The 13,910-nt window shown below is 47.5% G+C and overlaps 1 protein-coding gene across 1 annotated transcript in view; it reads right to left on the bottom strand.

Annotated features, from left to right (window-relative positions):
* The window catches only part of Dfnb31 (deafness, autosomal recessive 31), a gene marked incomplete at its 5' end in the record, with an annotated part of 71,721 nt that extends 57,812 nt beyond the window's left edge, over positions 1-13,909 (bottom strand). The window contains one exon of the mRNA XM_013030112.1: positions 13,367-13,909. Within this exon, the coding sequence (XP_012885566.1) occupies positions 13,367-13,909 (543 nt within the window). The remainder of the gene's footprint in view (positions 1-13,366) is intronic.
* Between the last annotated feature and the right edge of the window lies 1 nt (position 13,910).

Genomic DNA, 13,910 nt, shown 5'->3' with positions numbered 1-13,910 from the left:
GTATCCCTGGAGGAATGAGCTGGTGCAAGGGTGTGTGTGGAGCCCTCCAGAACCCCTCCTCCAACATGCAGCTCCACACGAGGGTCCACAGAAAGCATGACATAGATAGGAAAGAAGATCACGAGGAAGCAGGGGCCCCCACGTGGAGGGTGTGTGACTGCTGGGGAAAACAAGGCCAAGCAGTGGCAGGCAGTGAAGGGTGACTAGGTAGGGACGTCTTCTTGCACTCTCTGCAACGCCACTGAAATTTGTCTTTCACTTGAGCCTCGCAAGGTAGGATTTAAAAAGTCAATGGATCATTCGCTCCTCCCTGGTTTCTTTAAGACTTTGACCTTCTTAAGACGTTTCCGTGGAATAGAAGAAACATTTGCTCCAGCCGGAGCAATACCGGGTTCCCAGCAGCTGGGACAGAGACTGACATTTGAAAGCCCCTGCTCGCCAATGTCATTGCTCCTAAAGGCTGAAGGAAAAATCAAAATCAGCAATCAAAGAAAGGGGAAGAGGGAACATCTGACCTTGGGGATCAAGCTGCAAGAAATTTGCAAAAAAGTGATAGCTAAGAGCAACACCCCATCCCCCACCTTTTGCAAAACAACTCACAAGATGAGGACAGAACAGATTCCAGCAAGATATTGATTCCTTTTCAATGCAATTCTTCAATTACCCACTAAGCCTAGCTTTCAGTCCCTTATAATTTAAGTAAATTGCTTTACAAATGTCCTTTTAAATTTTGTTCTTTTTTTTCTTCCTTTAAGGAAGAACTAACAAGATGCTAGGTGTCATAAATATAATCCTTCCAGATGAGCCTTATGGGTTTACAGAGTGTTTCATTGGCCAGGCTGAATGCCCCATCCACCTGCAATATCCGTCTCTATCACTATCACTTTCTTAGCCCATGAGTAGATACATTTACTAGGGTTCACTCTCTTCCCAGACTCATTAGACCCCTGCCACCCATCTCTTTCTGACGATTCTCAGTTGAAAAGATCATGTGTTCCAAGTTTAATTCAACCTGAGCCTTAAGAACTTGAACCCAAAGTAAATGGATATACGCCTTTAAAAACTGACCTAGACCAGGTGCTGATGGTTCCTGCCTGTAGTCTTAGCTACTCATGAGGCTGAGATCTGAGGATCACAATTTGAAGCCAGCCTGGGTACCAAATGTAAGGGACTCATCTCCAATTAACCAGAAAAATGCCCGAAGTGGCTCAAGTGGTAGAGCACCGTTCTTGAGCAAAAACAATTTAGACAAGAACATGGTGCTTGTTTTTCAAGCCCTATTGCCAGCACAAAAACAAAACCAAGGCCAAAAATGGACTTAGTAGCTAGCAGAAAGAGACGGTTAGAACTGACAACGATGAAATATAAATCTTGTTATTGAACCGGTATTGGATAGCAAATAGGGTCAACACCAAAACCATAAGTACATTTGCACTCCAAAAATATGCCAAGAAGTTCACTCTACTACCTAAGTGATGCAAATTAAAACAGGATTTTTTTTTGCCCATCAGTTTGAGAAAATAGAAAAGAAATACATCATCTAGCGTTGGCATTGTTGGGTCAAAGTGACAAGTCTCACATGTTGCCAATGTTGGTTAAAACCCAAACAAATTTCCTTCTCAAGAGCAGTTTGGCAAGAATTATCAAAAGCTTTAAAATTCTGCATCTCCCCTGAGCCAAAGCCACCTCCAGAAAGACAGCCCAAGGAACCATTAGTGACCTGCGTAAAGATGAATGTGTGAAGGGACAGAGAGCTGTAGTATGGATTATACTGAAAAAACTGCCCAACCAGAAGAAATTAGTCAAATAAATCATGTATCTCTTCTCTACGAGGTATCACACAATCATTAAAAATCTTTTTTCAGAAGCATTTACCAAAGTAGGAAAACAGTTGTGACATACTGCTTGGGGAGAAGCAGGCTGGGTAAGGAGGTTCAGACTGGCAGGTGTGAGGAAGAATCCCCGTACGGGACATTGGAAAGACAAGAGCCAACCTGTCAGGAACGATTACTTCTGCCTAGAAGGCATTATCTAGCATCTTGGTTTTTTTCCTTAGGTGTTTTTCTGAGCTTTCCAAGATTTTATAATTGAACTCATACATCTCAGGTCATTAAAATATATACAGAAAGAAATACAAACCCTTAAGCAAAACACATACTTCAAAGAGTGTAGGTGGATGCTTTCTCCAGGTTTCTTACGAACCCAAGTCCAGAGCAGCCCTGATTTCCTCCTCCCAGGGCCCAGGATTCTGAGCTTGTGGCCAGGTAGATGAACTTTGACTTCAATATGGGTATTTTTGTTGTTGGTTGTGGGGCTTGACCTCTGGGCCTGGGCACTGTCCCTCAGCTCTTCATCTCAAGGCTAATGCTCTACCACTTGAGCCACAGTGCCACTTCAGGTTTTCTGAGTGGTCTATTAGAGGTAAGAGTCTCACGGATGTTCCTGCCAGGGCTGGCTTTGAACCACAGTCCTCAAATCTCAGCCTCCTGAGTAGCTAGGATTACAGGCATGAGCCACCAGCACCTGACCTGACTTCAGTATTTGAGGACATGAGGCCTCCAGGCACTGGCTTCTTCTATTGGGTGTTGAGTCAAGGTCATTGTTATCTACCAGGGAATTTCCATGGACAATACACAAAACAAAATGCCCACAAAGGTCAGGGCACCACATGAAAGATAACAGAGGAGGGAAAGCCAAAAAGTGCCAATGCTGCTCCTGTCCCTGAGGTCTACTTAATAGAATGCATACAACAGACCTGGGAAAGGGCCTGCGGCCGGAACTGTGGATTTCTGGCCACGAAACAATGTTAACACACAGAATCCCCACCCTTGCCTGCACCATGCAGAGCTGTTCACCTCACTGCTTTTCTATTAGAAGCAGCAGGAGAAGAGACAGTAAACATGCACTTAGTTCAAAGGCAGGCAGGTAGGCCTTGCTTCAAATTCTACTCCTGTTTTTTTCCCCACCCATGTACCATAACTGGTTACCTCTTGTGATTCCCAGTTTCCTCTCCTTTGGAACTGTGAAGAAGAGTCAGGAGGGGTGTACCTCAAACCCCAGCAGAAGCCTGAAGGCACACACAGATTCCCACGGGTGATGGCATACACCTGTAATGCTACCTACTCAGGCAGCTGAGATGGAGAATATAGTTCAAGGCCAGATCAGAGAAAAGTTTGAGGCCTTCATCTCAACGAAACAAGCTGAATGTAGTGACATGCCTACAGCTACCATCACAGCTCCGGTGAGAGGCATCATTAATGCCTCAAAAAAAGAGGTGGAAACATGGCTCAAATGGTAGAGTACTTGCCTAGCGAGCACAAGGGCCTGAATTCAAACTCTAATACTGCCACACACACCAAAAAACCCCCCAAGGTCTGTGTTATTGATTAATCTGCTATATCTTGTAAGCATGTCATGTGCTACCCATTTCCACCTTCTTTGGTGCCAGGGGAATCATCCAGCAGGAACATACCAGGCACTCATCAAAGGTTGAGATCAACAGATGTGCCTGGTGCTTTGATCCATTACCTGCACAGCCATCAGTATCCCCATTTTCAAGCGAAGAGGAAGCCTGGACACAGAAGTTCAGTAACTTGCCTGTCTTCTAGCAACCACTCACATCACAGTTGTACTAAGGAGAGATCTGGGAATGAGAGGTTTAAAAAGTTTGCCCCACCCCCCCAAAGCTACAAAGAGCCCAGCTCTGAACTTGGAGCTGCCCCAAAGTGCCCAGGCTCCAGCACATGAGATGACACCCATAAGGGTACTTGCCTCTGTCTGTAGCCACTCAAGTCAACAAAACGTGCCTTTACCACCTGTTCTGCCACTTCCTGGATCTGTGACAAGCCAGTGACAAGCCCTTTGCAAGAGCTGTTTGTGAGGTTTGAATGAATTGATATGGAAGCCAGGGCTGGCTCCTGGTAGGTTCCACTCGTTGTGGAGGTTATTATCAGAGAAGGTGCAGGACGAACACAGCAGGAAATACACCTTCTATGACTCAGGCAGCGCTGCCACGGAGGAAGCTGAGCTCAAGATGAGACCCTCCCCCACAAATGAGAACAGTGGAAGGGAGCAGACAGGGATGAGGGTGATGTGCGGAGGCCTGGTCCTTCATGGGGATAGTAGGTGTCAAAGGGTGGAGAGCTCTAAGGCTGGTTCAGAGGCTGTGCTGCCTGATCACATGAAGAATCCATCGGGAGTTAGCTGGAGAAGAGAATAGTCTGTGGGTCAAAAGAGATGAGATTCCAGGTGGCTGAGGGTCAAGTTAAAGAGGTTGACCCCTGTCACATGGGCTCCCAACTCAAGAACATGTTTTGGGGTGAGACGTGGCTTGATCCGATGTAAATTCAGAGATTAAGTAAGGATGGAGGATGCAGTAGTAGGCGGGTGAACCACGGGAGACCATCAGACAGAGCTGCAAGGAGGCTGTTGTAATTGAGGCACAGGGTGGGGAGAAAAGCAGGGAAGGAAGATGTCAGGCTCAGAGAGTTCCCTACACAGGGGTGGGTGCCAATCACCAAGGGGAGACTGGAGAGGAACAGCAGGCCAAGGCTACTTGCTTGGGACAATCTATAATTTGAGGGCAGGAGGAGATGGGGTCATCAGAGACAAAAGATAAGCCAGGCCTTCCAGAGCAAATGCAGATTATTCCCAATGTGAAAGAAGAGGTAAAAAAAAAAAAAAACAAAATAAATAGTTACATTTAAAAGGGAGGAACAACAGATTCTGTTCAGATAAGGCTAGACTATAGGTAGAGATACAGACATTCTGGAGAAGAAATTTAAGAGAAAAGAATTGTACATGTTGATGATTGAAGTGACTCAAAAAAAATCTCAGGATTAGAAGGAATTCTTGCAGGAGAAAGAAGGGTGTGTGTGTGTGTGTGTGTGTACATGGCTTGAACTCAGAGCCTCATGCTCTGAGTTTTCTTGTTGTGTGTGTGTGTGTGTGTGTGTGTGTGTGTGTGTACATGGCTTGAACTCAGAGCCTCATGCTCTGAGTTTTCTTGTTCACAGCTGGTACTCTACCACTTGAGCCACATACAACCCAGTCCGGGATTTTGCTGATTAACTGAAGATAGAATCTCACAGACTTTTCTGTGCAGGCTACTCAATAACCCGAGCAGCTAAGATTACAGGTGTGAGCCACTGGTGCCTGGCTTGGGATTCCTGAGAAAGGAGACAGGCAGAAGCAGAGTTACCAGGAAAGAAAAATTCAGAAAGGGTTACAAAAGATCCCACCCTTCCATCAAGGTTAGGATGATGGAGGAACAGAAGGAAAGCCCCTTGCTCAGCCTTGGAGCAGAATCTTTCATATGGGAGGAAAATTCAGGAATTGGGCTGCATCTCTTTTCTTACACAGCACCCTAGACCTGAGGCCTTAGCACACCTCTTTTCAGATGCGGTTCAAACAGATGACAAGTTGTTTTCTAAAGCCAAGAGTTAACAAATCATCCCCCTCACCTGCACTAATTGCTTTAATGGGCTCTGAAAACAGCCACACCTTCTTCCTCTTCATGCCTCCCCCACCCCTCCAAACCTCCCACTGCCGGGGGAATCCATCAGGGGAAGATGCTGGGGAGTACCGGGAGGGATGAGCCCATAGCAGACAAGGCTGTCACATTCCCAGGTGCTGGGCCACACCACTGTCTGCCTCCCAGAAAATCAGAAGGGAGGCTCCATTCATGCACCGGGCTTTATTACTGCCACAAAGCAACAATACAGATACCAAATGCCAGCTAGGAGCGATGACATGTTTAAAGAAGCTTTCTATGTGGAAATATTGACTGTATCTAGCCAATGCAAACAACTGACCCAATCACACAGCCCTGAGTCCTGATACTCCCTTCTAATGACACTTAGAAAAAAACAAAAGCAAGCAGACATACCAGGATTTTCAAAGCCAAGTGAACGCAGTCAATAATATTTTTCATTACAATGCTTGCCACAAGACTTCCATGGTCATAGTTTTCAAATTTTTGATATGCAACGATGACAGCCAGGTTCTGTGGTAAAGATGTCTGAATCAGAGAGGCAAAGGACCTTCCCAAGGTCAATGCCAAGAAACATGGTCCGGTAAACCCAGATCCACCTCCAAGCTCCACCTTGGACTTCCCAATGGTATCAGCTGACCCTCTCTCTGTGCCTAGAATCTGGCTCCAAGGTAGCTGCAGACAGGCAGGGTGGGTCTGGCTCTCTGGTCATCTTTATGTGGCTAAGTATCAGTAGGAGTGGAGACCTGAAGGAAGGCAGAACTCCCCAGACCGCAGGCATGGACTCAGACCTTCATGGAGAGCTTGTGACTTACCACATCAGTGGTCCCTGCCCCCTGAATACTTGCAAACCCCTTTTCTAAAGTCATTTCAGCAAAGCTTTAGAATCTAGGAAAGGGGACATGTTCGGACAATGTAAGGATCCATGGACACTGATGTATTTGCTCTGCTTTTGGGGTTAAGAAGATGCTGATATGAGCAAACTCAGGTAGAGAGGAAAAAGAACCACGAGACTGGCTGCTGGCTGAAGCAAAGCCACAGCCAATTTAGCAGAAGGAACAGGAAATCTCAGCGGAGGAAGGAGGCAAAGGTGCTGGCGCTGGAAAAGACAAAAAAATAAATCCACTTATGCATTCTTGGGAGAGAATAAGCAGCTCTCAAACCTCTGTGTGGTTATTAGAGACTCAGCCTTCACCAGAATATTGGGGCTTCTTAAAGCCTGAAGAGGTATTTTTTTAATCTTATTTTTAATAAAAAGCCAGATGTATCTCACCCCAAATTGGCTCATTGATTGCTTTGGAATGCATAAATGATTCTATTTTGGAATCAGACACAATCATGCTGCCCAAATAACCCACTTCTGGGCGTGTGGCTATAAAATTAAGAGCAAAGTAACAAATGGACTTGCCAGTGGGGTCTCACAGGGTGGATTTTGGACTGCAGGAGTGGGAAGTACTGTTGTCTGTCCAGGCACAGGACACTTTTTTTTTTTTAAAGCACTTTGACAGAAAATAGTTCTGAAGGAAATGCGTTTACCCCTAGCCCTCCTGGAAGGAAGCAGGTGGGAGGTAGACACACCCATTGTACAGCTCCCAAGACTGAGGCTCAGAGGTCAGGGGATCTGCCTACATACCATACAGCAGGCTTCACAGTCAAGCACACACTCCTTTTCCCTTCCCCAGCCAACCCTGCAGCCACACAGGCTTCCTTTGGATCTCACATTCACAAAGAGCGAGTTCCACATTCAACGGCAGTTGAATTAGATCGCTACATCTGTGGGGTAAATGCTCACCTATTTATTAAATACCTGTAGTGTGTCAGGAGCTGGAGCTAGGAGAAGGAGCAAGGCATTGACAATTTGGATTCTTACGTGTACTAAACAGATGTAAAGAAATGTCCTTCTGGAGGTGGCAGGTGCACTGAGGATGGAGGGATGAGGAGGGTCAGGAGTGCTGTTCTGCAGGGGTGAAGAGGCATAAGATGACACAGCACTTAAAAAGCCTGGCCTGGCTGTGCCTGTGTTCTCCCCCCCACCCCGCCCCACCCCGCCCCATGATGCTGAGGACAAAGGCTGTGTTCTCTTCATTTCTGACTTCTGAGTGCTAGCCACAGGCTATGGCTCAGATAAAGTCTGAAGGATGAGATGGGCCACTCTGCCTCCATGAGAGGGGCTGACTCCTTGATCATGGAGGGGAAGACTCTGGATGGCTCTCAAAAGGTCCCTAAAGTCAGGCACAACATGGAACATCTGTCTGGCTCTAGGCAGGGACTGGCATTGCCCTTCTTCTAGGACAGTGCTATACAACTCAGACAGTGGAGGCCACTCTCTCCTTATCCCAATGGTGATCTTGGGCTGGCCAATATCATCTCCTTTACATGACCTCCTCCTCTCTCTGCCTCCCCTAGGGGAGATTAAGCAACATGGGAGGGGGGGGCAAAATGCACCCCACACCCACTAAGGTCAAAGCCCCATCTTCCTAGCAGTGTCTGAGTAAATCCAAGGAAAGCCCAACAGTGGGTGCTCTGGGTGACAGCATGTATCACTGTGACCAGTGTACTGTTCTACTAGGGAGTGTTGGCAATGTAGGCCATGTGGCTGGGGACAGATGGGGTATAGGAAACCGCTGTCCCGCTCAGTTTGTCTGGAAACCCAGAACTGTTTTTAAAAAAGAAGTAGAAACAAACCTCAAGTTTTTTGCAGCCTGGTGGAGCTGCTCCCCACAGCTGACCCCAGGAAAGTGGGGAGAAGAATGCAGAGAGCTGACTTCCCAATCTGCACCCTTCCCACCTGTCAAGGCTGTAAAAGTAAACGGAAATACCACAGCACAGAAACTCTCCAAAAGCACCCCCACCCTAAGGCACAAGCAAGGCATCTGTGTGAGCTTAGACTTAATACCACATTCTTGCTTGGAGGTTTTAAAAATGAAAAAAAAGAGAAACTGAATCTGTTTTTGAAAGATTCATCCTTCAGCCTCCAGCTGCCTCCAGATAAATCTATTTCTTCTAACCAGACCTCTGGTTCTTGGTGGGTACTCATCTGGGGTCCCGAAGCAATGGGGATCAAAGGCTGACCTTCCAAGTCATAAAAGCCACTTGGAACCTAATCTCCTCTGAGCGCCTTTGCAGAACTTACAAGGGCTGGGAGCAGGAGCCACAGGCAGCGTGGTGGGGCTGCATGTGCTTGACAGGGAGGAGGGGCTTCTTGCACTCCCACTGTGTGCCCAAGGGTGGTGGCTGCAGGCAGCATGGGTAGAAAGCCAGCAACATCATGCACAAATCCCCTTGGCAAGGAGGTGACAGGATCACACTTCTCTTTGCAGCTCCCTCCAAATGATGAATTGAAGGCAAGTAATAAACAGCCCTGGGTTTATCAGCAGAATGGGACCGACAGAAAAACAAGAGCGAATACTAGGGTGTTTGTATAGCTCTCTTGTGGCCAGTGACAGTCAGGAAGCAAAGAAATCTCTTCTTAAATCAATTCTTAAAAATATAAGCATTCTCCTGCACCCTATGAATGCATCTCTCATTTGAACAGGAACCAATAGGAAGAAGATTTTGCTTTATGAGGCATCGTTTTCTAGGCCCTTAAATGCTAGTTTAAGCTAAATAAATCTATCAGGCTAAATTAAAGAAATGGGCCCTTGAGGTGTTGCATGAACTCTGGATATGTGGTAACCAAAAAAATCTACTCAATCAAGGACTTAGGAATAGTTACGTTTCTGTATGTTGCCACGGACAGAACTCATAGGACCCAAGAAAGTGCAGGATCAGAGAAAAGCTTCAGCCTGCGCTTCCATACTGCAGCATGGGGGCCAGTGGGAGACGCTGCCTCTCAGATACCAAGTTGGCCATGGCAATAATGTGTCATGTCTTCAGCTAACCATGTACAATGGTAAAATGACAAATGTGTCATTTAGAACCTGCTGAACCAAACATAATGACATATTAATCCAGACAGATTCTTTCCAGGTTATTATGCAAAGGAAGGGAGGGTATGCTAACTCTAATTAAATGGCAGGGCCTGCAACGGTTTCCAACTTATAGAATATTTATTTTATTGATCAACAGGGTTTTTTTTTTTTAGTGGTGGGGATCAAACCCTGGGCCTTGTACATGTTAAGGCCCATTCTCTACTGCTATGTCCCCAGCTCTAACCCCTGTGACATTTCAAATTCTAACATGCTCCTTTAGATGTCCCTGCTGAGGTGATGATGAAGCTGTTTAATTTCTACTGAGATAAAATACACACACACACACACACACACACACACACACACACACGTTCCAGTTGCACCTGGATATTCCACATGCTGCTACCCACACAGCTGGGGGGGGGGGAGGGTAAGTCAGCAAGTAAGTGGATTTGATTTCCAGTGCTCCCTGGGCAGAGCAGTTTGTGCCAAAACCCTACTGAGTGTTCTCATTGGCTCTGGGACAGCACCAGGGTCAGTGTTCTTGGGCTGAGAGAAAGCAGTCCAGCTCTCACTGGTACAGTGTGTAACCCATCAATTTCCTGCTTTGGTATGATGCTACCCTGGAATGCCAAGATCCTCATCTCCCAATCCTTAGCCAACTTTGTTTGCCTTAAATGAAAGCAATTCCAAAAGAACAAGACGTCATCAAATTAGATGTTCTACATGCCTTCTGGGTCATACATGCCAAACAAAGCATCAGACTCTCTGAGCTGGAAGGAACCTTGACTAGCCCCTGGCCCACCCACTCTAAGACATAAAGGATCTATGACTTGTCCGAAGCTATACAGCCACTGGATCTGGCCAGCTGATGGAACACATTAAGCTGAAACCCTCTGAAGGAGTTGCTTTTTGATTATTACTGGTTTGGCTCCTGTTCATTCAAAATAGATTTTTCAAAAATCAAACATTTCAACATAATTGCAAATAGTAAGTGGCTGGCCCTATGGGGGTCTGTCACTGCTAATCTGGCAAATGGTCTTCAGAGAGGCACAGGGCTGCACTGGATGTGAATGAAATCCTCAGCATGCTCCTCTGGGTAGCAATGAATGGCTCAGTTTGTCAGAAAGAAAAGTCGAGGGGTGGGAGGAACCATAGGTTTGCTTAATCCCTTCTTTTTTCTTTTTTAAAAAAGAGCTGTCTTCCCCTGTGATTCATAAATTCAAAAGTTGTTTGACTCCTACAATTTATCTTAATTTAATTTTCTTTCATGTTATGCACACATACATAGAATTAATCTCTCCTTTTGAGAAGCTTTGAGAAGCTTTCCCCTCTCCTCCTATCATGGAGGAAGAAGCAGACCTGGAGGGGACTGAAATGACACCTTCGACTAAATATGAAGCTCTGGAACAGAAAACAGAACTAAACAGAAAAGCCAAGAAAACAAGAATAAAGTCTGAGGCCAAGCTAGCAGCCTTTAATATAGTATGTATTTATCACTCAGCCTGCTTCAAGCTCTGCAGTGTGTGGGTTCTGACGCTGGGTGCTATAATCCTAGCTACTCAGGAGGCTGAGATCTGAGGATCACAGTTCCAAGGCAGCCCAGGCAGGAAAGTCCGTGAGACTCTTATCTCCAATTAACTACCAGAAAACGGGAAGTGGATCTGTGGCTTCAAGTGGTAAAATGTCAGCCTTCAGCAAAAAGCTCATGGACAGAGCCCAAGCCCTGAGTTCAAGCCCTAGGACCAGGAAAAAAAAATTAATAAAAACCAAGAGGTCCTGAGTGCACAGCTCCCAGTGAGTGAAGCCTGTACCTAATGGAGAATTAGAGACCCCTTTGGCTGGCCTTCTTCATTTTGTGGGCCTGTCACCAGCACTCCAGGTTTTCCTCTGTCACAAGAACCATCTGTGCAACCCTGCTGTGTGCCCTCCTCCTTTTCCTCCTCTTCTGTTTCCAGCTCTACCCCCAACCACGTCCATCCTCTTCTCTCCCTGAAGTTCATATGATATGAAACAACATTCATTTTTCCTGTTGCTGCTCCTAAAGGCTTAGAGGGGGGTCTATTCCAGGCAGAGTGTATAGCACCAGCCAGAAGAGGACAACCCTGCTCAGAAGTTCATTTTGCCTTGGCAACACCCTTGGAGAAAAACAAAAGCAAAAGCAAGAGATGCAGAAAGCATCTCTCAGGTGAGCTTAGAGGTACTCTCAAGCACAGTCTGGCTCCTCTCTGGCTCTACTCAGCAGCAAGTGTTCTTGCTCAGGCTCCAAAACTGTGTGTGGAGGACTGAGGTTTCACTCTGCAAGCAGCAAGAGTCGTTAAAGTTGCTGGGAGCCTGAGGCAGCTCTGGACCACAGCTTAACAGCACTGAGGTGTAGGGTAGAGTTGGGGGGGGGGTCTGAAGGTCCCAAGCATGACTAAAGTGATGCTGGGGAACTGAAACTTATAGCCAGGCAGCTGGACCCTTTGGTCCAGCTGGCTCTGGGGTGCAAACTGCAGGAAGAGTCTGTGTTTTAACGTTCGGGTTAACTTTGGCCTTTTTCAAAGTCTCTCACCTTGTGATGATTAAGTTACCCCCAGTCTCTTCAAACTGCCACCAAAATTGAATCGCCATTTATAAATGACCATTTGGATCAAGTATCTTTAGAGAATACATTTATCATCTGGGAACTCTAGACCTCTTAGGGCCAAGGCTAATGGACTATTTATAAATGTATGGAAGGAATGTCGGATTAAGGAGAGAGAGAGATGTAGGGGGAGAGATGTGAGGCCAGAGGGGAAAGAGCCACCAAGAGCCTTGCTTGCCATACCCGGAACAATCTAGCATCAGCCTTTTTCCAAGAATCATGAAGAAGTTTCCAAAACCCTCAGGGGCCTCCCCAAATGGGTGGATGAGCTGGGAAGGCAACGAGAGAAGCCAAGGTTAGACAGAGATGGTGGCATCTTGTGTACAGCTGTGCAGTCAGCTCCACTCACCTGGCCACAGGTCATTGAAGAGCACCCAGGAGGCAGACCTGGACCTCTGCTGCCTAGACCTTTCCTTGCTGCCAGGAGACTCTCCCTGGCGTTCAGAACATGAGTACTGAGGACTAAGAAGCAGGGGAGAGAGGAATAGGGGTGGGGATCACTGACCAGGCCAAACCCCTGAGAAGCATTTCTCTGCAGAAGCACCCCCACCCCCTGAAAACAACAACAACAATGACAACAACTCTGCTTCTTGCACATAAGAGAAGTGAGGTTTGGAGCGTTCCAGGGATCCTTGAATCCATCAGTGGACCAAATACAAACCATCTCCTACTGGTTTTCACTAGCCCTGGGCCTCGAGATCAGCCAGCACACACCCTCCTTTGCACGGCACAATTCAATCACCAGAAGCTAACAGCACAAATACACTCCTGAGGCTGAGGAGATTTGTTTTATGACACCCAGGCAGTAGCTTCATTTTCACCCAGGTTAGGGGCCACTTCTCTGGCTCAGATGCTGCTGCATTTGATCCATTCCGAGCTGCCCAAGCTGGCCACCTGCAGCAGGGTAAAGCTATAATGCTGTGATCATCCAGACTGCTCAATCTACTTTAGAGCAACCAGAACTATCAAAGGCAAACCAAACAAAAAAACTCTAAGAGATCAGGGGAGTCACAACAGGGCCAGCTCAGGTCAGCTACAGTTCCTAACCCTAGGCCAAGCAGGGACTGTTATATCTTCAATGTGAGCAACTGGCAGCGCCACTCACACTGTATAATTAAGACATTTACTCGGGAGCAAGCCTTTTAGGTCCCACAAAAGCAAAACATCGTGATTGCTCGGTGCCTATGAGTTCCATGAACAAAACATTCCTGCTTTAACATCAACAACAAACCCCAAACCAAACAAAAACAAAAACGGAGGACACACAGCACAGAGCTACTGAAGGAACTGCACCACTCTGCCCTCTTAGCACTTCCCCAAACCACACCACGTCCCTACCTTGACAGCCTCTGCGTGGGTCACTCGGGCCAGAGATTTATCGTTGACGCGCAGAATCTGGTCTCCAACCCGCAGCCCCTCCTTCTCAGCCAGGGATCCGGGTTCCACCAGCGACACGTAGATCCCGACGCCGTGTTCCGAGCCCCCGCGGATGCTGAAGCCCAAGCCCTCGTGGGCCTTGGCACGTCGCAGGCTCACCAAGCGCACCTCCCCCGGCCCGGTGGTGGTGGTGGCAGCAGCGGCGGTGCCGTCGGGGCCACTCCAAGAGGGCTGCCTGTAGGAGGGGGTGGTGGTACTGGCGGGCAGGTAGAGGCCCTCGGCCGTGTACTGATCGAAGAGCAGCTGGTCGGAGCGAGGGATGACCAGGCGCAGCATGGGCAGCAGGCGCCGCTTGACCGGGCTGTCCAGCAGGACGCGCAGGGTGCGCACCAGGTCGAAGACGTTGCGGCGCGCGTGGTAGGCGTTCAGGCAGTGCGTGAACTGCTCCCGCTCCGCCTCGCTCAGCAGCGCCGTCAGTGCCTGGTGCAGCTGCCGCACGTTGGCC

This window comes from Dipodomys ordii, unplaced genomic scaffold (assembly GCF_000151885.1).
Source record: "Dipodomys ordii isolate 6190 unplaced genomic scaffold, Dord_2.0 Scaffold127, whole genome shotgun sequence".
Lineage (NCBI taxonomy): Eukaryota > Metazoa > Chordata > Mammalia > Rodentia > Heteromyidae > Dipodomys > Dipodomys ordii.
The sequence above is the reverse complement of the archived record's forward strand: the minus strand, read 5'-3'. Positions and strand labels throughout refer to the sequence as shown.